This window comes from Cordyceps fumosorosea, assembly GCF_001636725.1.
Source record: "Cordyceps fumosorosea ARSEF 2679 chromosome Unknown scaffold_5, whole genome shotgun sequence".
NCBI lineage: Eukaryota > Fungi > Ascomycota > Sordariomycetes > Hypocreales > Cordycipitaceae > Cordyceps > Cordyceps fumosorosea.
Genome location: NW_017387305.1, coordinates 238,003 through 265,143, shown reverse-complemented (window position 1 = coordinate 265,143; position 27,141 = coordinate 238,003). Strand labels below are relative to the sequence as shown.

Here is a 27,141-nt window from a genome sequence, read left to right as displayed (position 1 = left end):
TCCCAGCGCCAATGGGAGCGGGGGCACGCTGTGCTTTTATTATGACAGAGAGGAAAGAGTAAGAGAGGTCCAAGTTCGTCTCGCTGCCAAGTAGACGGGAATCATCAACCCGTCGGGTAGTGGGGGGGATGACCAGTTTCTAATAATGGGAAGTTTCTCTGTCCAATCTTCAGCCACACCAAAACCACCCCAATTAACCCTCAATCGGGAGTTGTTAGGGCCGTTTCCATTGTCTTTAGTTAACCAGTTGAACAGGGCCCGAGGGGGGCCGCAATCCACGCTACGAAGTTGCGGAGATGGGACGAGCATACTCCGTTTAACTGGTAATAAGTGTCAGGCACAGCACACAAGGTGAACCCCTGCTGGAGTGATATTCCGCCCGCCGCGTTGGGCTAGTTTACACAGTTTGTTTCCTCTGATGGCGGGCGCCCCGTCTCTTCTGTTAGCCCGAGAGAATGCTTCTAGACTGGGCGTAGGCTGGGCCACTAACAAAAAAGCAGGGAGGAGGAGAAAAAACGTGCTGATGTGGGAAAGACGCTCTTCCCGCGACAAGGTCGATCTGCGGAGGACCAAGAGAAAACGGGTGACCAGAGCTTCGCTGAAGTCTGAGTTCCCGACAAGAGAACCTGCCGCCTCCTGCCAAAGTTGTACCATGTTTCAGACGAGCCCTTGTTGAAGGAAACGCACCGGGTTTTGGCAAGTAAGAAAAGATCATTAACCCCCTAGCCTAGCTAACTAGTTAGCAATGCAGATGATGGCTTCTTACCATCTGGCGGGGGTTAATTCCTTCTACCGTTAGGTTGTTGGCGATCTGCAGCCCAGTGAGGAAGGACTGATTGCTCAGCCATTCAGCCCAGATGGAGCCCGATAACCAGTTGGTGTCTCACTTGCAAACCCGCTCTGAACGAAGTCGGTTTGCCAGCTCGCAACGCCACAAAGTCGATTGCTGAGCATTTGACGACAAGGGCATGTGCCTATTGGCTTGATTCCTGATTGCCGCTCTCGCTTTCTCAGACACCGTACCAGGATGATTATTGGCGGTCAGGGAAAGAAGCTTGGGCCAGGGGATTGCCTGCTAGCTCAGCCCTCTCTTCGAAATATGACAGACAGTTTGCTGTCTCGCTTGGTGGACTACTTGCCCCCCTGCGGGTTTACTCGATCCCCTGACAGAAATGTTGTTACATAGCTTCAAAAATAAGATACAAGACGGGCCGCCTTCTCTGACTTACGCGGCGGCCTGTGACTTGCGCTACTACAGCCAACTCCACGTGGATGGCAGACGTTTTGTCAACCAAAAAGCTCGGGGTAACAACGGTGCCGAATGAAGAAGGGAAACGACAGCCCCGGTCCAACCCACGCTGCGCATTGGTTATGCATGGGACGTTGGTCGTCTGCAAGTCCGTAGAGGAAAAAATCACCAGCAAGTACATAGCTCATCTACCGATATCTCTCGGTACCGCGGGTGTAACCGATCCCATGCATGTCTTTTTGATGCACTGTAATCTGAACCACATATGCCATTGCCAAGTTGTAAATTGTCTCTGAGGGCGCGCTGCTACCGTTTCACCAATATACTGGGAATGCATCGGAAATGCAAGGCGGCAGGCTGTAGCGTCCCGTGGCGCCGCGCTACTACCCAGAATTTCGACGGGGTTCGTTACTGAATGCCATGGAGCTGCAGATCTTCCCTCCACGCAGGAGGAGGGTTTGCTCCTAACCGGGCACCTGGTGTTCTTAGGAAAAGGGGGCGCCCACGCAAATATGAAGAGCCGCGCCATCTGACTGGGGTCAACTGCCACGAAACCGCCTCGAATGACAAATATGTACATATTGTACGACAAGTCCGGGGCAGCCCGCCCATGATCGTCATGTGCGCTGTAACTCGGACCGGCCGACTCTTGAACCTGGGGTTTGATGCATTCGAGCTTCACTGGACGCCTCAACCACTTCTGTTGGGCGGCAAGGAAGCCAACTGGTATCACATGAAAAGAATTGACACAGAGAGCTCCGAGCTGTGTGACAACGCATAAACGGGGTTTCGAGGTTGCACAATACGGTAGAAGGGTTTGCTTGTCAACTTGCCTGCTTGTCAATCTTTTCCTGGGGCGCAGAACGGCGACCAGCAAGCCATGAATTTGTGACAGAATGAGCCCTCCGTATTGCCACTACAACTCTGGTGACACTTGCATTCCGTCGAAATTGCAATTCAATTGGCGGCCGCTTGCAAGCGTGTTGGATTTTCGGCGTACTTCGTGGTGTCTCGGCAAGAGACCGAAGCAATGCGTTACCAGTAGGCGAGGAGTCCAATACGAAGCAATGCTGTGTTGTAATATGACATCGCTCGATCCTCTGCTGTCGATGTTGACCGAAATACTAAACACAAAGAACTTGAATTGATGCTCAGGCGCCGGGTTCTCGCCGTTGTGACAGGGGACAACACTGAATTTTGGAATTGACGAGAAGTTCCGACGATGTGAGTATACTTCGGCACTCAGATTGCCTTGCCGTGCCGGACATATCTGTACTTCCCTTGCTCGGGCTAACTTTGTGCTTGTTTGAGGCGGACACCTGGAGGACGCTCGGGGGAGAGATGGCATAATTGCCTTCTTCAACTCGATTGTCCGATGTGCAATTTTACATGGTCACCACAGCGAAGTTGGCGACCTGCTGCCTACGCTCCACGCCATCAAATGTTGATGATCTCGATCCGGAGGCTATCTTGCGTCAACCTACCCAGTGTTACAAACGCGGCAGTGCTCTTCCAACCTGTGGCTGTCACCCATGAAAGACCGGAAGTTACCCCGCAGTTAAGCGCCAGGTGAACGGGTAGTTGTACTTGATTGCAGATTGTGGTTTGACACCAGCGTTGTTCTGGGCCTGATGGTGTGAGGGCCAAGTACGCAGGGATAAACAAGTGGGTGAATGCAGAGACGAGGAGAGCTGGAAAATGTTTCGGAATAGTTTAGGCCGAGTTCATACTCCTAATAATTAGCGGCGAGAAAGATAATGCAAAAAGTGTGTTGCAGAGCAACAGTCAAGATGTTGATGCAGGCATGAAGAACAAGGCCTTCAAAACAATTGAAACTTGAGATCTTCATTGGCGCCGTCTGATCTGTTTGGGCTGCACCGCCACCACCGCCACACTCTGTTGCAGGTTTGGCCAGCCTGCTGTCGACCAACCAAGTTAGCGCCTTCTGCCACGCCAACGCCTCGCCTCGCCTCGCCAGCTCAGCCCCCTTGGAACACGAATTCCTGACAAGTACGACCGGCCTCGAATGCCTTTGATCCGGACTGCATCACCCTAAAACCCCCCAGACTCATATCGCCCCGGATTCGACGACACATTCTCAGATAACCGTCGAACACTTTTCGACCATGTCCGACTCTCCCAGAGACGACGGCCAGGCCGACCCCCGCGTCTCCAACGACTCCAGCGCCCCGAACGGTCCGGAGAAGAAGAAGAGCCGTCGCCCAGCAAGTCAGTCGCCAACTCGCGCGCTCACCGTCCCCCGATGCGACATGCGAAGAAGAAATGAAATTCATCTAGCAGGAAGCTAACTCTTCTTCCACGACAGATACCGCCTTCCGGCAACAGCGACTAAAGGCATGGCAGTACGTGGCAACCTCTGGCCTGGGATAGCTGCGCATCAAGCGCGCGGCGGCTAGGAGTGAACGCTTCACGCTAACACGAACCTCGCAGGCCGATCCTGACACCAAAGACGGTTCTGCCCCTCTTCTTTGCTATTGGCATCATATTTGCCCCCATCGGCGGCCTGCTTCTCTACGCCAACTCTCAAGTACGGATGCGCCGGGCTTTTGAACCAATGCACACATGTTTCGCGCTGCTAATCCAACGGTGGCGTATAGGTTTCAGAGATCCGCCTCGACTACACAAACTGCATCGCCGACGCCAATTCGACGTTCGGATCCATGCCCGACAAGAACGTCGAGGTCTCATTCAAGAACGGCAGTGTCGCCGACGTGCAGGCCCAGTGGCGCAAGGAGACGGGCGTAACTGTCAACCTCACCTCCACCGTGAGCGTCAGCACCGACGTCTGCCACCTGCGCTTTAGCATCCCGGCCGACATGAACCCGCCCGTGCTCTTCTACTACCACCTCACCAACTTCTACCAGAACCACCGGCGTTACGTTGACTCCTTCGACGCCCAGCAGCTCAACGGCGAGGCGCGGTCTCTCTCCGACATTGACAACTCCAAGTGCACGCCGCTCAAGTCAAATGATCAGAAGCCCATCTTCCCCTGCGGACTCATTGCCAACTCCATGTTCAACGACACCTTCTCCAGCCCGGTCCTCCTGAACCCGCCCGGCGCGGACGGCGCAACGCCCCGCGTGTATAGTATGAGCAATGACACAAACATTGCGTGGGCCAGCGACAAGGACCTGTACTCACCGACCAAGTACAACTACACACAAGTCGTACCGCCGCCCAACTGGCACGTCCGCTATCCAGACGGATACACGAAGGACGACGGCCCCCCGAACCTGAAGACCTGGGAGGCCTTCCAGGTCTGGATGCGAACCGCCGCCCTGCCCGACTTTAGCAAGCTGTACCAGCGCAACGACAACGACAGCATGCAAAAGGGCACGTACGAGATTACGATCAACGACTGTAAGACGAATACCCCCGTCATCCTTCCGCCTCGTAGCTAACCCTAGGCAGACTTCAAGGTGAAAGAGTTTGGCGGCACCAAGTCGGTCCTCATCACCACCCGCACCGTCATGGGCGGTCGCAACCCCTTCCTCGGCATCGCCTACATCGTCGTCGGCGGCGTCTGCATCCTCCTCGGCGGCGTCTTCACCGCCACCCACCTCATCAAGCCCCGCAAGCTCGGCGACCACACCTACCTCTCCTGGAACAACGCTCCGACCGCCAAGAGCAACTCCGCCGGCGGCAATGCCACCGCCGTGGCCTCTGGTCGCGATGCGCGTCCCGGCGAGGCATAGTGTGGCTCATCTGTAAGCTGAAAGGGATCGGTTGATGGGTCATGTGCGACTGTCTTGTTTTCCAATGCATCATCATTAGTAGTAGCATGGCTTCTCGTTTTGCGGAAATTATCTCTTATGGTTTGAAGACGAAGAGAGATGTGGCGTGGCTCCCATAGTCTCTCTCCTCTTTTGCTGTTCATGTTCAGGTCGTAAAACAAGGGGATATCACCTTGGCCGCCCGTTCGGGAACAGCAACGAAGCGAAGAACATGGAGAAACAAAAACCAGGCACAGCTATTGGAGGACTAGTGTGCTTTTTGTCTTGTTTTTGGGTTAGGAGTTTATGTTTTTATACTTGCGCGATCTGCTTAGAGAGACTACCTTTGATTGGTTTGACATCAATCGACCTGTTTATATCGCTGTATGAAATTGTACGCCGCTGCGACAGATATGGAGCTTGACTGTTGGGAATGGCATTTTCTAACCTAGCCCAATTCCATTGATTCTCCTCATATTACAAGTAGACAGAGCAAAAGGAAACAACAACCAAACGGCCATGGTAAGACTCGATATCGAAAACTATGAAAACAACACAGATAAGAAGCAATCGAATAGCCCACTTGCTTTTCCGCTTCCCTCGCAAAAAGAAACCGATTTCACCCATTGTACAAGTTACTTCGCGCCCTGGCCTTTTACTTTCTGCGCTTCTTGCTGCCACCCCGTTCCTCTTCATCCAGCCCGCTCTCTCTGTCGCGCTTCTTGGCCTTCTTCTCCAGTTCATCCCAGTCCTCGCCTTCATCGTCACTGTCGAGCTCGGCGTCGCCGTCGTCGTCATCGTCGCTGGCGTTGCTACCGTACTCAGAGTCGTCTTCGCTCGATTCCGACGCCGCGTCCAGGTCGTCGTCCTCCACCTCAAAGGCCGACTCTTCCTCTTCCTCTGACTCGCCCTCGTCGTCCGAGTCGACCTGCAGGAAGGACCAGCCACCATCGGCAAAGAAGGCGTGCGTGTCCGCCGTGACTGTCTTCATAATCGTCGGCCAGTTAAGGTTCAGGGGACCCTCGCTGTACGCAATGTCAGAAGAATCCAGGAAGTCCTTGACTTGATCGAGGAACTCGACAGGAATTGTGTTGACTGCATAAGGTGTTCGTGTAAAGTCCTTAAACACGAAAACCATGTCAAAGTTTTTGAGGCCGAATTGCACACGCTCAAGATGAGCAATCTCAATATCGTCAATCGTGATAACCATAAAAGGTGGTTCTATCACTTGAATCAGACAGTCTGTGGTAGGCTGAATAAAGACGTTGCTCTTGAAAGGCACGCCGTGGAATCCGAGATCTCTGATAGGCATATCCACTTCGATGCCCTCGTTGCGGCCCGCCTCGGCAATCTTTTGCGCGAAACCCTGGAAAAGTCTGTCGAGCTCAGCACGACGCCGCCTCTCCTCCTGCTCTGCCTCAAACTCGTCCTCGTCACCATAGCGATACTTGCGCTTTCTGTTGCCAGTCTCATCGAACTGGATATCTGTCGCCTCACGGTAGAACTGAACATCCTTGGTCTTCTTCTTGTTGCCGACAATAATCGGGTCCTTGAGGTGAATGTGAATAATGACAATGAGCTCGTGCTGACAGGGCTGGAAAAATAGGTGCTTGACGTTGGAAAATAGAATATCCACGCGGTGTTGGGCGTTGAGCGGCGAGAGATAGCGAATACCGTTTTGATGAATCTCAACCTTGCCAGGTACGCGCTTGCCCTCCATCGCCGGCCTGATGTAGACATTATCCAAGACAGCAGGCCGACGATTTCTTATTTCTGTGAGCTTGTCCTGTTCCACAACATCCTCCATGTCCTTCTTCTCCTGCTCCTTCTTGACAGCATCACGCTTCATATTGGAAATTTGAGTCGCAATCTCGCTATATCTGTCACCATCCGTAGAACGGAATGTCAAGCTGCGGACAAAGTGGGCATTGGCATCTTCAAAAGGCTGATCATCTTTGCGGCCAACACCTTGTCCAGGAGAAAGGAAGTTGATGCGGAGAAATGAGAAGTCATTCTCGTCGCTCTTGCTGGCGTTTTTGATGGTGTTGATGTGGAAAGGGACAGGCCGACCCAGTAGGGGCAGCACAACCGTGGCATTCTTGGAATCAACAACGATTTCCATGTTCTTGACGCGAGGAGGAAATTGGTCGTCTCTCTTGTACGAATCAAAGCGCTTGAACTTTTTGACCTCGGTGCCATTATTGTCGCTCTTGGCCTCTGAGAATCGCGCAAGTCCCTCTTTTTGCTTCTTGGCGGCAAGCTCCTTTTGATGGACACGGCGTTTGGCCTCGTTATCCTCGTCCACTTGAGTGGAACGCTCCGAGCGAAGTCTCGTGCTGGTAATATTCTTCGTAGCAACAGCACCGACGCGAGAGTCGCGCTTCTCCTTCTTTGGCGTCGGCTGCTCCTCTTCGTCGTCCTTGAAGAAGAAAGAATTGGCGTCGGCACTTGTAGGGGCTTCAGCAGTGAAAACAATGGGCTCAGCACTTTTGACACGCACTGTGTCACTGAGCACCAGAGAATATGTCTTGGAACTTTTGTCCTGAGGCTGCGGGTTGTCAATATCCTGAAATCCGGTGGTGATGATCAAAGTCATGCCGTCCTTGAGAGTTCGCTGGTTCTTGGCGTTGAGAAGGAGAGTCGTGTCTCGGTTTTCGAGACCGATGCCGTATCCGACGTTCTTGAGGAAATGCTTCTCCATCTCAGGACTCTTGCTCTTGATGATACTAAGAGCTTTGGCGTAAACATCCTTGGCAGTAACACCGTCGCGCAGCTCCTGGATAACAGCGTTGTGAATCTGGTAGAGGAGTTTGTAATTATTTTCTTGCGACTTGTTCGGATCGACGAGGTAGGTGCGGGCGATCGAAGAGCAGTATGACTTGTATCGTAGACCCATAGCAGCGACAATGATGCCAGGATGCAAGTTATCATCGTTGGATTCGGCAGCAAATCGTAGATCAAACTTGCCACCACTCTGAATAGCTGGGCCGAGAATCCAGTCAAGCTGCGTGGGATCGAGGTCTGCAGGTAGCTTCGTATTGTTGGGTAGCTGCACAGTTTTCCAAAACTTGTCGTCATCGAGCTTCTTGTCGACCTTGTCTGCAAGCGCAGAGTGTTTGACCTTTTTCTCGGCATCGAGGATGCTAGACATTTCGTCAAGGAAGTAGGGCGTCATGAGAGCAACGCACGCTTTGGAAGCAGTTCGCATGGCGCGCAGCTCATTCTCATCCTTGACAGAGAAGGCGTATGTCGAGAGGGCCAAAGAAAGGTCGATTTCCTCGAGATCCTTGCAGCTGTCGGCGTAAACCTTCTTCCATTCGTCGATGAACGGACCCTTAGACGTGTCACGAGCGATGGTGCCAACTTTTTTCTACGAATTGGGTTAGCTTTTCCTCGCAAACAACAGTGCGGTTACTTACTCCGCATTCATGTATCTTGTCGGTAATCATCTTCCACATCTTGGCATTAGCATCGGCGTCTTTCCCTTTGGAGAGGACCTCGATCGGGAATCGGCCGCCTTTGAGCTGCTCGAGATGTTTGGCTGGATAATGTCAGCGATGCGACTCGAGCGCTGCTGCCTAGACAACAAATACCTTTCTTGGGCGTGGTGACAACGTAGAGAGTCTCGGTCGTGAGAAGCATCATGGTGGTTGGGAATTCGTAACCAAGGAGCCAAAACTATCAACCCGGTTAGTAAGAGCCATTCGCGAAGCTGCAGCGATCATGGAACTCGGCGTTACGCACATGGACGGCGTTGTTCTTGTGGAACTCGGGAATATCCTCGACCTTGCCCATGAGAACAACCAGCGAAGTGGCGCCCTGGAAAAGGCCGCCATCCCTGGCTCGCAGGTCATTTTTCCATGATGTGACGAAGGAATTGATGCGCTCCTGGAAGAGCGCGCTGTCGATCTTGACCTCTGCCATCGTGGGGGTTGATGAAGAAGTGGGAGAGGCAGCAAGACGCCAAGAGGCAGAGATGGTAGGTAGCTAGGCCAGGAGCCCGTTGCCACAGGCTTTGCGACGCGAGAAAATGGGTGGCGCGTTAATGGGTATCACGGTCACGTGAATGAGCGAGCGACGCGTTCAGGCAGCATTCAACAAAGCCACTCGTTCAACCCGTTTGGATCATGAGAAAAAAAAAATTGAGAAAAAGAAAAAAGAAGAAATAGGACAGAAGGGAGATTTTCCTTCTTAAATGCATTCTCGGGATTTAATCTTTTCGACGTGATTTCTTACAAAAACCAACCTCAGCACCGCGCTGATGGTAAACTGAACAGTTGCCTCTAGTGTGAGGTGGAGGCGCTGCGCTGTTGTTCGCTGAACTGCATTGGGGGATACTAGGCACATCTCGAAGTACCATGCTGTGTGTGCATAGCTGCTTAACCCGAGGGGTCGCTTGTACGCCCATGTTGGATAAACACCGACGCCAAGTCCTTACCCCATGGAAGCTAATATGGGCATTTTCGCGTAGTGGTTCATCGTTTTTCCGCACATACCGGCGCAGGTGCCGGACCTAATGCCGAGATTCCGTTAGCGGCCCTTCCGTCTCCGCCGATGACTTGCACGTCGGACCTGAGAGCAGCATCGCATTCTTCTATCCTTCTACCTGTAAATATTCTGTTACCGGGAAAATAAATCCTAAATATAAATAAACGCAAACGCCGTCCGGACCAAAATGAGAATCCCCTACGTCGACAACCCGCCAGAGACCACCACGACCGAGGACGCCGCCATCGTCGCGCGCATCCAGGCCCGCCGCGCCCCGCGCCCGCTCATCCCGCTGGACCTGGCCCTGCTGCACGCGCCGCCCGTGGCCGACGGCTGGAACTCGTTCCTGGGCGCCGTGCGCACCCGGACGTCGCTGCCGGACGACCTGCGCGAGCTGGCCATCTGCCGCGTCGCCGTCTGCAACGCCGCGTGGTTCGAGTGGGCGCACCACGCGCCGCTGGCCGTCGCGGGCGGCGTGAGCGCCGCGGCGCTCGACGTGGTCAAGGCTGAGGCGCTGCCGGCGGAGAGGCCGGCGGAGCTGCTAACCGAGAAGCAGTGGGCGGTGCTGAGGTACACAGAGGAGATGACGAGGCATGTCCAGGTCAAGGACGAGGTGTTTGCGCTGGTGAGGGCGCACTTTAACGATCGTGAGACGGTAGAAATTACCGCTACGGTATGTATAACTCTGAAAGAGCAGGCGTAGTTGGGATGAGCTAATTTGTGGTTATAGGTGAGCGCATACAACTGCGTCAGCCGGTTCTTGGTTGCACTCGATGGTAAGCTATTTCGAACTGGATATATTGAATCTGATGTATGCGAGGTCTAGTATGTGTCGTGCTAACACGGTATGCCAGTCGGAGAGAAAAACGGAACCGGCCCCGGCGATATTGCAGCTCATTGACCCATCGCAAATCAGAAGTTGAAACTATATCCTAAACAAAACAGGAGGCGGGTAGAAGGTGGAGGGAAATGGAAGGGAAGCCAACAGTTCAAGTCCCAATAGAAGGAATCCGAAGCCGTTGAATAGAATAGAAAGGGGGAATTGAAACATTATAAACAGAGTTGAAGAGAAAGCCAAGTCGGTATCAGCTGGTAAAGCTTGAAGCGAAATGACAAGGGGTATCTTGTCTAAGTGAAGCGAAGAGGTGAAGTAGGGTGAAGTGAAGCGAGAACAGCAAAAAGCAAAATAAATCAAAAGCAAAGTAAACCGAAAAGCTCCAACCAAAAGCCATGCTCTCTCAACAAGAGAGCAGCCCAATGCTCTAAATCCGCAGGTCATGTCTGAAAACACAACCTTGATGATGCGGCTTTTGGATCGCCCTATGCCATGGTGATGCGTTGTAAAAAAGCGCAAACAGATATGCAAAAAATGGTCTAGAAATAAAGTACCATACGGTGTCGTTCTACAGCGCTTTGATGACTGATAGAGTATGTTTCGCAAGGAATAATGATGTCGAAAAAAAGGCTGTGGTGTTCATGAAAAGGCGTCAATCTTCGTAAAGCGTGAGAAAGTGAGCTACGAAGCTCTGTCACGGGGCGACATGCCTCTCTCGACGGACATGGACCGCTCGATGGAAGCGTGACGCTGGTGCATGCGCGGGGAGAGCTGCAATTCCTCGACGACGCCGGCCCAGCCCTGGCGACCGGTGGTGGCCATGGTCTCCTGATGGCCGATGGCCTGCATGGTGAGGCGGCGGACGGGAGGCCGCTTGGGGATGCTCTCGGTGAGGGACTTGCGCAGGGCGGGCTTGCACGGGGTGGCGGCGAACGCGGTAAGCGACTTCTCGAGATCCCGCGGCAGCGCGGCGGGCGGCAGGGGCGGGGGAGGCGGAGGCTGCCTGTCAGCGACCGAGGTGATGATGCCGAGGAAGACGACGAGGAAGCGCATGCGGAGCAGGTCGAGCCGGCGGACGCGGTCCTCGAGCGGCGTGCGCTTGGCGGCCCAGAGCAGGCGGGTGCTGGCGCGCATGGCGGCGCTGGTGCTTGCGCCGGCGGTGACGCGCTCGGCGGGCAGCAGCAGGGCGCTGAGGTCCTCGCGCAGGTCGTCGCCGGCCTTTTGGATCTCGCGGAGCAAGCGGCCGAGGCGGATCTTGTCCTCGAGGCGGGTGACCTTGGCCATATCCTTGTCGTAGCTCTCGTTCTCCTCGATGGAGAAGTCGACCGTGTCAATGAGCGCGGCCATCTCGCGCGGCGCGGCGACGTAGGCGGCCGAGTAGACGCTGGCCGTCTGGGCGAGCACGGCGAGGGAGAGAAGCAGGGCGGTCATGACGAGGATCAGAGCCCACTGGATCCAGCCCGAGTCGTGGGCCATGATGAGCGGTGCAAACGCGAGGAGGCGGTGGCGACGGTGGTGATGGTGACGGCTGTTGTGGTGGAAGTAATGGTAGAGTCGTGAGAGCGATTGTGAGGTAATGACATGATATGGTGGTCGTGGTCGTCGTCAAGGTCTAAGTCGTAGTCGTCGTGGCGGTGGAGGTTGGGCAGCGGTTGGTGATGATGATGTAAAAGGAGGAGGAGAGAGAGGTGGTGTGGTGGTGTGTGTGGCGGCGGAAAGTAGCTGTGGCCGGGACAATTAGACGAACAGGAACCCACTTCCCGGTTGGGCTTCTGCAGAGGGATGAGATGTTGACTGCAGGATGATTAATTTTAATGGACAAGCACTAATCATTATGCGTGCAACACTGGGTCCGCCAGGACAAAGAAGGGAGGAGAGGAAAGAGCTTGAGATGGGAGAATGGGAATGGCTGGGCTTGGGCTGGGCTGGGTGGCGGTGGTGGACTCGCTAACATCATTCATTGTTGCTTGTGATAGAAGCCAGTGGGCGGTCCAGCCCGTTGGGCCCGCCCCTACAAGAGGGTTTGAAGCCGGGGCTTTTGACTGCGCACGCACGCACTCAACACCATCATTATCTGTCAGTCACATGGCGGGGAAGTCGGTCGCTCATGCTTCTGCATTATGCCGACCATTCTTTACCTTGTTACCTGCATCCGAGGCGCCCGGCCTGGCCTCGATGTAATCATCATCAACAGTAGACGAAGCCGAGTACGAGTTAATCCCATTCAGTGTCGGCCACCCACTAGAATAGCGCCCGCCACCATCCGCGCGGGAACGGCCGACGCAGAAGCCCAAGACATTGTTTTAAAAAGTCTGTAGCACCCTTTAGCGGCCGTTTAAGAAAAGAACTATTTCTTAGCCGTCGGTTACTCAGTACCTACTGCTTTCTCGTTTTGCAATATTCATGTATTACATCAGGCACTGTCTGGGAGTTGAGCACACATGCGTGCCCAATGACGGTGTGAGGTACATACATACATGGGTGAGTGTTTGGCCACTCAGCACTCAGCTGCCCCTCCAAGGCTCAGAACAGACCTGGTGGGGTAACTTTTTTCCCATCCAGCAGCAACAGTTGTTTCCTCCAACAAACAATTTATTAGCAAACGGAACACTCAACGATAGCGCCAAACAAGCACACCAACCTTCCCTTCCAAAACCCCCAAACGCGCATAAACCACACACCAAATAACGGTCCTTCCGACTCACACACACACACACACCCGCCATGGCCGCCGCCATGGAGGCACCGCCGCCCCCCACGGCTGACAGCTTCCCCCTCCCTCCCGTCCTGCGCCAGCCGTCCTCCGCGCCGCCCTTGCTCATCACGCAAGGCGCCGAGGGCCGCCTCTACAAGACCACCTACCTCCTACCCTCCGTGCCGTGCGCGCTCAAGTACCGGCCCGCCAAGCCGTGGCGCCACCCGACCCTCGACGCCCGCCTCACCCGCCACCGCATCCTCGCCGAGGCGCGCATCCTCGCCCGCTGCCGCCGCGAGGGCATCCGCGTCCCGGCCCTCTACGCCGTCGACGAGTCCCAAGGCTGGCTGATGCTCGAGTGGATCCCGGGCGTGCCGGTGCGCGCCGCCGTCAACGCGCGGCTCGCCACCCTCGGCGACGGCGACGCGGTCGCGCGGGACGAGCCGCTCAGGGCGCTGATGCGGAGGGTCGGCGAGGCGGTCGGCAGCTTGCACAGGATCGGCATCGTTCACGGGGATCTCACAACGAGCAATATGATGCTGGATCCGACCGGTAGTGGTGGTGAGGAGGAGGGGGGGTCACCGCCGACGGCGGATTTACAGGGTGAGGTCGTCATCATCGATCTTGGGCTGGCTAGCGGCGCGGTCCAGGAAGAGGATCGTGCCGTAGACCTGTATGTGCTCGAGAGGGCGTTTGGCAGCACGCACCCGCGCGCCGAGTGCGTCTTTTCGGAGCTGCTGGACGCGTACCGCGCATCGCATAAGCAGGCGCCAGCCGTACTGAAGAAGCTTGAGGAGGTACGGATGCGCGGGCGGAAGCGAAGTATGCTAGGCTGATTTAGATTGGCAACAAAATTAAGAAAAAAGAACCATGGGCTGAAAGTACGGGAATAATTGTATATAAGTAGAATATTGACGAAATGAGACCTCGTCTAATTTCATGCTTATGCATGGCCTTAGACACCACGCCGACCAAGACGAATCCCAACGAACGACTTCCATATACCTTGGAATATCACAATGATGCTCGCTACAAAAAAGAAGGAGAGAAAATATCCATGAATAACCCCAACAATGCAGCTGACCCAGCTTTTCCCATCCAACGCGAATATCCAACAACAGCAAACCATGAGCCGCGGTGGCTTCTTTTACACCGTACATGAAGCGTGAAAGCAATGCAAAGTGCTATTAGTTGACCAGCTCCGCGCCGGCAAAATAGCCCTTATTCTCGATGACGCCTCGGTCGCGCACAAATGCGACGTACCGCACCACCCACTGAGGTACAATCTCGCCCGCCAAGCCGGGCTCGCCAGGGTACTCCGGGTCGGCAAGCAGACCGGCGCCCTGAGGGCCGTGACCAAGCAGCTCGCGCAGGGTTCCCGGGGGTAGAATGTCGGTGCAGTCGGCGTGGACGTTCAGCTCGATGCCGTGTTGCGCAGCGAGCTGCTTAAGGGGCGGCGGTACATTGCAGCAGTCCTTGAGGTTAATCTGGTCGACGGCGGGTGGCACAGCGGCGCGCGCAATGAAGGCGGCGAGCTTCTCGCTGCCAAACTCGGCGACGCCAAGCCGCCGCACGCAGCCTTGCTTCTGGAGCGCCTCCAGCACGCGCCAGGTGGCGACCTCGTCCTCCAGGTTACCCTGCTGCGCGTTATGCTTATCCGCCTCCCACTCGCACGTTCCCTCAAACGACATGCCTGGGAACGAGGCGACAAGCAGGTCGATGGTGGCAACGCCGAGCTCGCGCGTCACAAGGCCCAGAGCATCCTCAACGTAGCGCGCACGCTCAGCGGCCAGGCTGGCCGGGTCGTGCGCCGTGGCAGTGGCGGCGGGCGGCAGGAAAAAGAGCTTGACGGTGATCTCATATTGGCTCGCGTCGTCTTGAAGAGCCGCGCCTTCCCAGTGGATGCGCGGGACGAAGATGTCGCCGCCGGCGCCGTTCTCGAAGCCGTTTGAGGTTCTGTCGGTCCACACCTCGACCGCAGGGGGGATAGGGGCCGGAGCGTGGCCATTGGTCTGTGGAGGGAATGTCGCGTAGTCGAGCTTGGCGGCTGTAAAGTTTTCGCGCAGTGAGTTGACGAGCTCAAGGTTGGAGCGCGCGCGGGCCGACTTGGACTTGCGGATCACGGAAGGGCCAGCCGACATGACATTGCTGTAGGAGGCGGCATGTTAGAATGATGATGTTGAAAATGATTGGCGCGAGAGAGTTTTGTGTTGTCTGTGTGAAGAGAGGGCTTCGAATTGTCGGGCCCTTGTCCCGTCCATTACTCCCGAAGAAGGGAATAAAAAATTGGCGGGCTTGTGACTTGCCTGGTAGAGAGAATCAGCTTCGGCATTTTGGCGGGGTTTGGCGGGCTTTTATCAAGTAGCACGCCGCAAATCTCTGTTCACGACAAGAAGAGACAAAGAACGGAGAGCACGCAATGATATTTTGGGGGGAGCAAAAGAGAGGGAATCTGGGAATCTTTGAAAGGTCAAGTCGGCAGGGCCATGGGAAACGTGTAACCCGGTTTTTTTGTCGTTATCGGCAACGCCCCGATGTTCCGATGTGCGGGCAGGTTAGCTGTTAGTACTTATTGATGATGGCACCATTCAGTGCTGGCGGCGTCGGAGCGGAAGAAGGTTGATTAGTAATGAGATGGCGCCTTTCGGGAAGCACCAGAACAGGTAGGTAGTGCCGGTAGGTGTTGCATGGAGATGTGAGAAAGAATGACGAGGATAGTATTCGATTGATGCTTATTCAATGGGCACTGTTAAACAAGAGAAAATGGCGATGCTGTGTTGGTTGCTGAGGCATGTCTTTATCTAGTAGTTATGCTAGGTAGTCGCTTGAGGCCGGCGCGTTCCTCCGTCTTCCGCCTTCCAGTGGGTGCAAGTTGCAGCGGATTCTGAACTCGCTGGGCCGCTGTCCCACTGCAAAGGACTAACTTCAAAGTATGGTTGGAAAGTGCCGATTTCACTCCGCTCCGGCATCGTATTTCTATGTGTCATGCGGGTAGCTTGCATGGGAATAACTACATGCGAAGGGCTGCCAGTTCAATACATTCCAGCCATAGACAGATCTAAATCTGAGTTGATGCACGCTTGGCTGCCTAACCAGACAGTGCTGCATCTGCAAGTCCCACTGTTTATCAGCACTTCCACCACCAAGTTTGGCATGTTTGGCCAGCCAAATTCTGGTGGGGTCTTCCGTCGGTCAGGACAGCTCACAGTACTGTAGCGAGGCCATGCGGAGCTCTCGTCACCAACCATTCGAAATTGCCCATCAAACAGACAACGCTCCTCTCCGTCCACCACAACCCGCCCGCTGCATCTTCGTCTTCCTCAGGCTGCCCTTCGCCGCACCCTGCATCTTGGCGTGACTTTTTACACGCTCCAGGGTGTCGTGCCGTTGCCCGTCATGGCGATTCGGTACGTCACGTCGCTGCCCACACAAAAAGGAGCACGCAGGACAGCTAACCCCTCCCAGGCATCTGATTCTGCTCTCCCGCCAGGGCAAGGTGGTATGTCGCATCCCTCAAACAAAAAGCTGCCAACGACAAGGAACTGACAAGAACAGCGCCTTGCCAAGTGGTTCACCACTCTGTCGCCGAAGGAAAAGGCCAAGATCGTCAAGGACGTCTCCCAGCTTGTTCTCCCTCGACGAACTCGCATGTGCAATTTCCTCGAGTACAAAGGTACAAACGAGCGACGACACGACCCAGACCTACTCGGCTGACTTCGTTCCACCAGATACCAAGATTGTCTACCGACGCTATGCCTCGCTCTTCTTCATCGCCGGCTGCGATGCCGACGACAACGAGCTGATCACCCTCGAAATCATCCACCGATACGTCGAGCAGATGGATAAGTACTATGGCAATGTCTCGGAGCTCGACATTATTTTCTCCTTTACCAAAGCATACTATGTTCTCGACGAACTGTTGCTCGCGGGCGAGCTGCAAGAGAGCAGCAAAAAGAATGTGCTGCGCTGTATAGGGCAGCAAGATTCGCTGGAAGACATGGAGGTGAGTTGCTGTCGGATTCTAGATCTCTCTTGCCCCTCTCCTTCTCTTGTTTTCGATCTCCCTCGCTGCTACAAGCCCCGCCATTGCTCAGAATAGCAGCTGACTTGGTCCTGTGCCATCCAGGTCGAGGACGAAGTGGCACGACTGATGTAGTTGTATGAGTCGGTCGAGAAGAACAGCCTAGCCGACGAAGGCTCGGCTCGAATTTCTATTATTTTCTTTCTGCCTTGTCGTTTTGTTCGAATCTCGGAGTTTGGGGGGTGATTTGGCGTTGACATTGTCGTTACAGGTCTCGGAGTCGATCATGAGGGGCCTCGAGGATGCCGGGTTCGTATGAAGCCCTGACTCGGGCTCTGGTTTGTTGCATGGGACAAGGAGCTCCAAAAAAGCGAAATTCAACGACAAAAAAGTCTCAGGGCACTGAGCATCTCTTCGATGAGAAGAGAGGGCGCAAAGGGGACATGGGCACGCAGGCAATGGAAAGGATTGCTTTGGAAGCGCGACCCGGTTAGCCTTGTGTATAGATCTTGAGGAGCGGAACACCGCTCTAGATACAAGAAGACTAGATTTTACCGTGCGACGTCGCTGTCGGTATTTTTCCTTCCCGTCAGCGGCTGTCTACAAGCTGTTGGCGGGGGACGGCAAGCAGGCGTGGCATGGGAGAAGCGCGATGCGCCTCCTTGAAAAGGAGAAGGCGGTCGGGCTACAAATGAGAAGACAAATCTGTTCTATGTGGACTGTTTCACCCGATGCTAATAATTTGCCAAGTCTGACTGATGATACTCTCACGAAATGGCAGATGGCATTACTAACAACGGAGACGATGGCACGATTGGCGAACACTACGGACGGATGCAACACACGAGACGCAGCGACGCGGCAGTGAAACAGAAGAGCAAACAGCAATGGCAATTTGGATGATGGCGCAACTGGGCGTGGCGGAGAAAGGGGATGCCATTCGCCGTGAACTAGGCGGTGCATCGAGAGTTTGGCATTGGTCCACATGGCAAGATGCGTGGGACGTCGTTGGCGGGTTGAGGGGATGATGAATGACCGGCCGGGCTCGGATGAGGAGCGGGGAAGGCTGTGTGTGTCTTCGCTGACGCAGTTGACGAGGCACTCTGAGAGCGAGAGCGATAGGAGGGACCGCTGCTGCTGGTGTGTGTGGCTCCGGCGTTACACTCCCTACTCCTCTAGCGCAGTGGGCATTGTTGTACGCTGTGATACGAAACACATGCGCTAAAAACCGGCCGTTCAACGCCCTCTGCCGAAAACGACCAGCTTTGGCGGGCTCGACATCTCCGCACTTGGCTCATCGCAGCACCTCATCAGCGCCGGAGCTCAGCTGCTCAGCACCTCTTTCAGCACACCACACACCACCAAAGTCGCCCCACTTGGCTCAACTTGCCTAGCTCGCTCGCCGCATTGCACCTCTCACTCTTTGGCGCTCTGCCCATGCTCCCGTGCCATCATTCTCATTCGCGCGCAGCACGTCGCCTCCAAACGTTATCGCTTCCTTTTCTTTCATCCACCCGGTGCCACGCCAGTTTGACGATTCTATCTCTGCTCCGGTAGCTCTTTTCTCCTGCGTTGGGTGTTTTCCACATACAAACAACCCCTGTCACCCAGTGACAAGACCCAGCGCCCTACACGCACGCCACTCCTACCGACCTCCGCCGTGCTGGCCTGACCGATTCCGCGAGCCCGACCTGCATCCTCGTCGCGCGCAACCGCTCCTACCTCCCAACTCAGCATTGAAGGCTCCCGCCATCCCTCTCCGCCAACCGTACGCCATCTCCCACCCGTCTCGCCGCTTACCTCTCCTCCCGCCCGACGACATTCCTGGTCGCTCAGCTCACGACTTCCCCCGATCCGTCCCTCAACCCGCCGGGTACCGCCACACCGCGTCGCATCTCCATTCTTGCTGCGGATATAACACCGATATCTTGACTGATATCTCGGTTCTGCAATCATTGCAATACATGAAGCCTCTATCTACACCATACTGCTTCCTCCTCTACGCCACACACCATCGCCGCTACACCACGTAAGCGATACGTCATGAAGGTTCGTCGCATCCAGCACCTCGCGCAAAACAATCGACCAAGTCGCATCCTCCTCGCTCTAGTCTAACCCAATCACCGCAGTATCTACCTGTACAAGACTTTGAGGCCGTAACCGGGGCCCTCAATTTCAACACGCCGGATTGCAACGTCACTGGCGGTTGCGATCTCTATACCACGAAATCCACCGGCTCCGACAAGAAGCTTTACAAGAACATTGACAAGGATCTTAGCTCTCAACATGAGGCGCTTGTCAAGCTCGGCGCCAGCCTATCGCCTCCTGAGCGCCAACACATGATGGCCTCATCACCATCCATGCAGCTCTTTTCCACCTCGAGTCCCTTTGGCCCCCTCTCCGAGCTCTCCAGTCGACGTACATTCGCCTACATGATTGCTACTTTGAATGCTTCCCATCCTCACTACGATTTTTCCAACGTCCTACGGCCAGGCGACTTCAAGCGAGAGCGCAATCTGCGCCGCGTCATGGCCAACCTCGATTCGATATTACAAAACGTCCGCCCATCATCTACGTTTGAGCCTACATCGCTCAACTCATCATATGGCTCCGATTCGGCTTCTGTCTGGGGCCCCCAATGCTGGGCCCTAATTGACAAGGAGATGCGCCTTAACGAATGCACCATCTTCCGCTACAACCCTGAGACGGATCCCTTCGAGGAGGACGAGAGTGCCATTTGGGCCGCTCACTATTTCTTCTTCAGTCGCGCTCTGAAGCGTGTGGCATATCTCTACGTGCGTGTTGTGCCCGTCATTTCCTCACAGAGCCCTTCATTGCGGCCGACTCGCGTCGCCGGTGGGCACGGACACAAGATTGGCGTCCTGGGTGGGACTGGCCATGGCGTAAGCCGTTCTGCTGGCGCCGAGAAGCGTGCGACGTACTGGCTGAGCGACCGCGACGCCGAACTGGTAATACCACCGGAAGACGATGACGAGCTCGGTGGCGACGGCCTGTACTGGAACCGAGGAGAAGATGGGGACATTGTTGCCTTCTCGGACGACGATTACATAGAAGAGGAAGACGACGACTTTGACGACGTGGATATGCTGGATACACCGAGAGAGAGATTTATGAGCGAGGATATCGCTGGGAGGATGGAGATTTGAGCGTTGGTGGAGAGATTCTGTTGGTTCAAGGGTGTTCAACCGCCCAACTTCCTGTCGCCATTGGCACGCGAATCCTGCGTGTGTGTCTTCTGATTTTAAGACTGCTGTTTCAATAAGTTGCGTTCTTGTGCGAGGGGTGCAGCATCGGCGCATGGTTTTTCGAATTCGGTACTTGCTTCTCGATTTATCCAGCTTCTCCTGCGCTCTTCTAGTACACGCATTGTTATTTTTTCTCTGCTCTTTTCCATTCTTTGTCTACGTTTGATCGCTGGTTTATGCGGATGTACCCTTTTTGTCTTTCCCTTTGCAAGCAAGCTCTTGGCTCTGGACAAGGGTGCCTCAGGAATTATGACCCTTTTTTCTTCGTCTCGTCTTAGAAATGGATGCTGCGAGCGAAGAAATGCTGTAAATGCTTCTTGCTGGTCTCAGGTTACTTATAACGATGGGTACTTTACTATCCGGTTTGTTTGATGTCTTTCTTCTTCACCTGCAGGCCAAGGACTAGTTCTTCAATAATGTTTGAAAATGAGCTTGCTTCTTGCTTCCCCCTCATCAACTCGTGACTGTCTTCCGTAGCTCATCAGGCCCAACATGCGTTCCATCGCCGCATCTCGGTACAGTCCGTGTCTCAAAAGAATACTCATAGCAAAGGACCTCCGTTTTATCCAGATCGTCACAAGTGTTTGTATTCAGTTTTGCGTCTATGTCGTCATATCCAAAAGCGAGGAAAGCAGATAACAAAAAGGAATCCAAAACAGTCGTGATAAATATTCCGCAACAAATAAAAGAAAAAGGATGCAGGCACTATTAATAATAGTAAAGGAACGTAAGTACTATGGTATGAATCGAGAGCCGCTGCCTGATGCGGCTCCAGATTAGAACAAGACAAAGCAGAGCAACAGAGGACAAAAAACGACGTAAAAGAAACAACAGAGGGACAGCCAAACCCGCAAGGCTATAAAACGCTAGATGACCCAGTAAAACGTGCTTTCCACTTCCATTGTGGCGTAAAATTCGACAATAATAATATTTCCCTTCCCTAGATGCACATAAACACACAGACGCCAACTTGCAGGGCAAATCAAGCCAGCCAGTTACGCCGCCGTCCTCTTTCGACGGCCAAACATCCTGCTCAGGCCGCTGCTCGGCTCCTCAGCGCGAGCTGGCTGCACCGGCGGCGCCTCGGGAGGGCCAGAGTTGCGCAGGAATGCAGCCAGGTCAGACGTCTCGCTTCTAAAAGTGTCCCCAGCCCGCTCGCGCGGCTCGCGCGGCTCGAACTTCTTCATGGGCACGCGCCCAGACGACCCGGACACGGATGAGATACGGGGGCGGCCAGTCGACTGCGCCTCAATCGCGCCATACTTGTCGTAGCCAGGTGGCATGCTAATCTGGATGGGAACGTGTCCGCGATGGCTCGCGCGGCTGTTGAGGGAGCGGCCGTCAACCGACGCAATCGACGCCGTGTCCTTGGCGGTATTGCTCCGCGTGAAGCGGCCAATCAAACTGGGAGCACTGGCTTTCTTCTTGGGGATGTGTCGGGTGGTGGCGGTTGGCTCCGCCGGGGGATTGTAGTTGCGTAGAAATTCTGCCAGACTCTCTTCCCTCTTCGCCTTGACGGGCGGCGCAGGTGCCGCTGCCAGCACATCTTCGTCATCATTCTCATCCTCATCGCTCACGTCAATAGCATAAGGGTCACGGACGCGACGAGTCTTTCGCTGCGGCATGGGCATATCATCCTCACCAAATATGCTGGCGATCTTGCTGTTGCCACCCCTTCCCTTGAGAAGGGCCGAGTTCGAGTTCAACGAAGATTGCAACGAGTTCTCCGTTACATTTGTAGATCCTTGGCTATAGCGAAGATCAGGTATGTTCGCATCCACAGCCTTGCCGCCAGGCACACCGGCCAATTGGTCAGAGTCCATAGTTGTTCGAAACGGGGCAACATGACGGGGGATGCGATGATTACTCGCTGCAATCGGCGGGCCTTGGCGAATGAAGTCGATGAGATCGCGAGTATCATTCTTGCTCGTAACCGGTTCGCGGGGTTGAAAGCGGCTCTTGTTGCTAATGGTTGAAGCGCGGCGCGCCGAGTCCGGTGCGCGTGGCACGGGTCCAGAGAGTCCCGACTTGTCGTTTGAGGCGCGTCCAGATAGCTGCCTGCTTTCGGGGGTCGGCCCAGTGGACTTAATGAACTGCGCAAAGTCCGATGTGGTCTCACTTGGTACCCTTGCATCTCTTGCCTGTGGCCCATCCATTCTGCCAGTAGTCACAGCAATACCAGCTGGGGCTCGTGGAATGGGTCCAGAGGGTTTGGCTTCGGAAATGGACGAATTTTCGAACCCTTGGCCACGGAATGTCGATGGCGAGACGCTCGTCGTTGGTGAGGGCTGTGAATTAATCGGCGAGCGTGCGTCTTCGCTTCTGCGAGGGAACTTCGTCACAACCGGGCTATCGAGCGAAGGCTTGGAAGAATCAGCGTGGCGCATGCTCTCTGGTGTGAGGGTGTATGTGATTGTCTGATTGCTCTGGATGAGCTCCTCAAAATTTCGCACAACGCTGCCAGAACGGCCAGTGGAGGAATTTTCCTCGGACGACCGAACTACCTTCATTCTTCCTGTGGCCGAAGAGCCAGACGATCCCGACGTGTGGATCGTTCTCGCAGGGCCGACTGAGTGTAGGGCTGTAGAGAACTCTTCGTCTTCCTCCTGGGCGCGAAGTGTCTCAAGAGTGCCTGGGGCCTTGTTGTCTCTGAACCCATGCAGGTTTCTAGGGCTTGGCGAGTGGCCGGGGGATCTGGCTTCTGCAATCATTGCCGGGTTGGGCGACGGCTTGCCGTCATATGATGTGTTGACAAGTCTCGGCGACAGAGGCTCGCGAGCGCCAAGAGCATCTCTTGTGGCCTTTTCGACATCAAGCGTCATCGGAGACTTGGCATTCCGATTACCTCGGGTCACTACATTTCCAGATGTAGCTACAGCGGCAGGCGCTTCACTATTTCCGTGGGCAGTGTGATAGTCCGACCCTTCCTCCGACTCGGAGATAGTACCTGCATTACGGACGGTTGGCGTTGCACGCTCAACTTGTGTTCGCGAAGACGGTACTAGTGGAGATGAGGGGCTCTTCTCGACAGGACTGGAATCATGGAATGACTTTGTTGCCAGAAGAGCCCCGGTAGCGCCAGCCACAACTGCGGTGCCAGCAAAAGCAGCGGCACCGGACAGGCTCGCAGACCGAACATGGGCGTTCTCCAGAGATCCTTGGCGAGAGTATGTAGTAGGACTTTTCGGGGCCTGGACATCAATTATCCGAGCCGAGTGCATGCTAGACGTACTCCGCTTGTGGCCCTTCTTTGGCGATTCACTGGAAGCTGAAGATGGGCTGCTATCGACCGAAACTCTGGACGAGGTAATAAGCTCGGCCTTTTCGAAAGTGGCCACCTCTTCTGGCCCATCAGAGTCCCAAGCCACATCATCTACAACAGAAGTCTTACTGGACGTCTTGTTGTTCTGAGTTCTGGGCGTAGTCAGGCCAAGTCCGATTGGTGCCAAGCGTCTAGACATATGTTTCTGAGACACATCTTCCTCGCTCAAATCAGACACGAGCTGCTCATTGGGCTGGGGCTCGCTTTCCTGGGCGGGCACATGCATCTCCGCGGTCCCTTCTCCCGGTATGGAGACAATAAAGAACGGCGCTCGAGTAGTGTGCGGCATGGAGCTGGATCTTCGGCGAGTTTTGGCAGCCACTCCTTCAACATAGAGTCCTTTCCCAGCTTTGTTAAAGGTCAGTTGGTCAGGGATCTTGGCATAGGAGCTTTTGGGTCGTGAGGGAGAGAATTCGTCCTCGGCTTCAGATTCCTCATCGCTATAGTTGACAAGACCGGGTAGCTCAATTTCGCCGACGTCGCAAGGACCCATAGGTAGCGGGATATCGAACGGTTGAGCATGTTCCACGATCACCTCCTCGGCATATTCTTGCGGTCCAGTCGACAGGGCATTTGTGTCCCCGGCGAATGACTTCGGGGACGCCAAATGGCCATGCTGAGAATGCGAGGAGGCAATATGTGAGATTGGGCGGGGGATGTTGTCTGTAATGCGGCTTCGAAGTCGCTTTTTCCAGCCACGCCAGAGACGGCCAAGGGTCATGTCCAGAGCCACGCGCTCCATGTCAGCCTCCCCGACAATGATCTGATCAGCCATATCACCAGGCTGCCTGCTGCCGTCCTTGAGGCCTCTGTCGATATCACAGCGAACACGCTGGTAGGCCGCTTGTCCAGCTACCGTTAAAGTAAGCTCGCCCATATACTCGATGACTGACGTCATGAAAATTGCCACAGCTGGCGAGATGACGTCGGAAACCTGTGCGCCAACACCAACTTCGAGATGTTCTTGCTTCATATACATTGCTGCATCTTCGTCTTCCACCTCGCCGAGGGACGAGTAAACCATGCACCGAAGTCGCATTCGCTTCCAGATAAGCTCTACATCCCGTGTGCGGGATGGAGAGTCGTCGATTGGTTGCACGTGTTCGGCTTCGGCACGTGTAATCTTGCAAGCCACTAGATCTTTTTCAGCGTTCTCTATCACATCGCTGGCGAGATTGGGCTTGAGAATTGCGGCGATTGCTGGGCGGAGGTCCGACAGGTTTGTCGATGGTGAAGCTTTGAGGACATTGAGCAGAAGCTGGTCGAGGAAACCGTTTAATAGCTTCAAAGCTCCGTCCGAAACTTGGACGGGCGCACCTGAGGGCTCAATGCCATTTTGGTCATACCAAGCATCAGCGTGGCTGTCATGGTCATTTGTGACTATTTGAGCGGCCGCAGAAGCATCGATGAAGGCGGGCTCTGGGGAAACCGCATTCGGGGGTATAGTGAGCGGATAACTGGCGGCAGTCGATGAAGTGCTTTTTGCGCGGGTATGCGACGCAAGTCCAGATGTTGGTCTAGGGCTATGGTGACCGTCCATGGCGAAAAGGGGCAGTTGCCAGTCGTCGTTCGAAGGGGTATATTGTATGAAGGCTGGGTAACGAAGAATTGCTGCTTTTGATTCCAACAAATGGGTGCGGGCGTTGTCGAGGGCCAGCTGGGGAGATGCGTAAGGACGTTGCACAAGCGTCGTGCGAAGGCAATCGCCAGGTGTTAATAAATGAGCTTCTGCCTCACATTAGCAACCAGCCAAGGAAAACAATTGAGAAGAGAAACCCGGAGATGATGGGGACAGGTAGGTGCGCAAACGGGCCAAGAAATCGACAGCGAATCTGTTACAGGGTCGCCGGCAGAACAAGAAGACAGGGGGCGCTTGTATTAAGCTCGCGATGGCTGGCCCAGCGGGCTGGACATATAGATGAGGGTCGGCAGTGGGAGACAGGGGACGTATTGGTTTGGTGCATAGGTAGGTAGGTAGGTAGGCAGGCAGGCAGTGAAGTGAGCCATGTCTGGAATTGTCGGAAAAACATACATTGACACCTGGGTTTTTCGTCAAAATTAAGCAAGCAAAGACTGTGTCATTTCGTCGCTGCGGAACCAGGAACCTTGGAAGTCGCCTTTTCCAGTAACGCCAGAGAGGGCAGAGGCTCAATGTTGAGGGGGACGAGTCCGACAGTTATGCGCCGATAGCTGGATGGTGAGTCGCCGGTTGCGAATCGAGCCGGGGGATCGCGGTCGGCGTCAATTGCTGGGTAAGAGGAGGGGAGAAATAGAAAGAAGCAAGAGGGGGCAAGTCGAAGAAGAAGAACTAGGACGAGTGACGAGATGAGCGATGGGACGGGTGGTGAATGATGGGAGCGCAGTGCTTCTTTTTTTTATTAGTCTGGTGTCTTTGGCTCTAGCGTCTTGTCCTGGCTCGGGGTGGACGAGCGTCATGGTACTTGCACCCCCTCAAAGGCTCCAACCCTTGTCGTTAGCGTCGAGAACAAGCACACGGGAGCTGACAGGGGGGGGTCCTTTGGCTTTTCGCGCATGCGCCTTCATGTACCGGGCTGGGAAGGCAGAGAGTCAGTGAGAGTGAGAGAGTCCATGGCTGCGAGTCCCAGTTGGACGGGCCACCAACTTCAGGGGTGGTGGGGAAGTGCCCACGCATAGATGCAAACTGAAGTATCCGTAACCATTCACAAATAGGTAGGCGGCGCGGCGAAGCGGCCTGGCCCATCCCGGGGCAAAAGGGTTCGAGTTGAGCAAGACAATCGCCTCCAGGCAGGCTCACAGTTAAAGAGACATGGCTTCCCGTCCCCGTTTCTCGCAGCTGTTTCCCCTGAACAAGTTGTTCGCACGCCGGCCAGTGCTCTCTGTACGAATGGCACAGGCGTAAAATTGGCTTTGTGCTGGTCCCCTGTCCAGCCGCTGGTTAGTAGTGGTGGGTCAGCTTCCCGAACCAAGAAGGCGGCGTTTCTTGCGAGCAGTGGAGCTGTGATTTGATGGGTTGGTGCACGGAGAACCGCAGAAGGATGCGTGAAGAGGAAGGGGAAGATGGGTTAAAAGATGCCACCGTTATGTTGCCATGATAATAACAAACGCGATGAAAGCTAGGACAGCTACTGCGACTTGCCAAACTTTATACCGGGCAGCTGGCAGGCAAAAACTTGACAAACGGCGTTGCCTGGCCGTCTTGGCTGCATCTGCCGCGCTGTAGGTTGTAGTTTTACTGAACGAAGGTACTCCGTAGATTGAGGTAAGCCACGTACTCGAAATCGACAGCGCTTGCCAAGTGTAGGGTGGCCCGGCACAGGTGGTACAGTGGAAGCGCTAGTACGACAACGGCCTAAAGCCCGCTGCAAAGCCCCAGGGCTCAGGGGTACACGAAGTTATTAGCAGGCAAAGTAATTCGTACTAATAATAATAGCATCAAGTCCCGATGCTTCCATTGTTTATTAATTAATAAAGTGCCCAGATTTCCACCCCTTGCATGCGCATACCCATGTGCGGAAAAGATACTTATTGACCCAGGTATTGAAAGTACCT

General features: G+C 54.7%; 8 protein-coding genes across 8 annotated transcripts; 4 read left to right on the top strand and 4 right to left on the bottom strand.

Moving 5' to 3' along the window:
* Nucleotides 1-3,375: 3,375 nt before the first annotated feature.
* Nucleotides 3,376-4,965, top strand: ISF_02784 (LEM3/CDC50 family protein; the record flags this gene model as incomplete). Its single annotated transcript, XM_018846390.1, has 5 exons — nt 3,376-3,478; nt 3,576-3,612; nt 3,701-3,797; nt 3,868-4,630; nt 4,682-4,965. The coding sequence occupies 5 exons, from the start codon at nt 3,376-3,378 to the stop codon at nt 4,963-4,965; spliced, it is 1,284 nt and encodes a 427-aa protein (XP_018706118.1).
* Nucleotides 4,966-5,638: 673 nt separating this feature from the next.
* Nucleotides 5,639-8,907, bottom strand: ISF_02783 (transcription elongation complex subunit; the record flags this gene model as incomplete). The annotated part of the gene is made up of 4 exons (XM_018846389.1): nt 5,639-8,353; nt 8,403-8,524; nt 8,577-8,661; nt 8,728-8,907. 4 exons carry the CDS (start codon nt 8,905-8,907, stop codon nt 5,639-5,641), a joined length of 3,102 nt encoding a protein of 1,033 aa, XP_018706117.1.
* A 751-nt stretch (nt 8,908-9,658) lies between these two features.
* Nucleotides 9,659-10,372, top strand: ISF_02782 (4-carboxymuconolactone decarboxylase; the record flags this gene model as incomplete). The annotated part of the gene is made up of 3 exons (XM_018846388.1): nt 9,659-10,144; nt 10,202-10,247; nt 10,326-10,372. The coding sequence occupies 3 exons, from the start codon at nt 9,659-9,661 to the stop codon at nt 10,370-10,372; spliced, it is 579 nt and encodes a 192-aa protein (XP_018706116.1).
* A 615-nt stretch (nt 10,373-10,987) lies between these two features.
* ISF_02781 (hypothetical protein) lies at nt 10,988-11,782 on the bottom strand (the record flags this gene model as incomplete). The annotated part of the gene is made up of 1 exon (XM_018846387.1): nt 10,988-11,782. The coding sequence occupies one exon, from the start codon at nt 11,780-11,782 to the stop codon at nt 10,988-10,990; it is 795 nt and encodes a 264-aa protein (XP_018706115.1).
* A 1,248-nt stretch (nt 11,783-13,030) lies between these two features.
* ISF_02780 (Protein kinase-like domain protein) lies at nt 13,031-13,837 on the top strand (the record flags this gene model as incomplete). Its single annotated transcript, XM_018846386.1, has 1 exon — nt 13,031-13,837. The coding sequence occupies one exon, from the start codon at nt 13,031-13,033 to the stop codon at nt 13,835-13,837; it is 807 nt and encodes a 268-aa protein (XP_018706114.1).
* A 351-nt stretch (nt 13,838-14,188) lies between these two features.
* Nucleotides 14,189-15,142, bottom strand: ISF_02779 (NADP-dependent oxidoreductase domain protein; the record flags this gene model as incomplete). The annotated part of the gene is made up of 1 exon (XM_018846385.1): nt 14,189-15,142. One exon carries the CDS (start codon nt 15,140-15,142, stop codon nt 14,189-14,191), a length of 954 nt encoding a protein of 317 aa, XP_018706113.1.
* A 1,255-nt stretch (nt 15,143-16,397) lies between these two features.
* ISF_02778 (mitogen-activated protein kinase MAF1) lies at nt 16,398-20,189 on the top strand (the record flags this gene model as incomplete). Its single annotated transcript, XM_018846384.1, has 5 exons — nt 16,398-16,408; nt 16,467-16,500; nt 16,557-16,674; nt 16,730-17,004; nt 19,152-20,189. The coding sequence occupies 5 exons, from the start codon at nt 16,398-16,400 to the stop codon at nt 20,187-20,189; spliced, it is 1,476 nt and encodes a 491-aa protein (XP_018706112.1).
* Nucleotides 20,190-21,283: 1,094 nt separating this feature from the next.
* On the bottom strand, nt 21,284-25,150 carry ISF_02777 (hypothetical protein; the record flags this gene model as incomplete). Its single annotated transcript, XM_018846383.1, has 1 exon — nt 21,284-25,150. The coding sequence occupies one exon, from the start codon at nt 25,148-25,150 to the stop codon at nt 21,284-21,286; it is 3,867 nt and encodes a 1,288-aa protein (XP_018706111.1).
* Nucleotides 25,151-27,141: the final 1,991 nt, after the last annotated feature.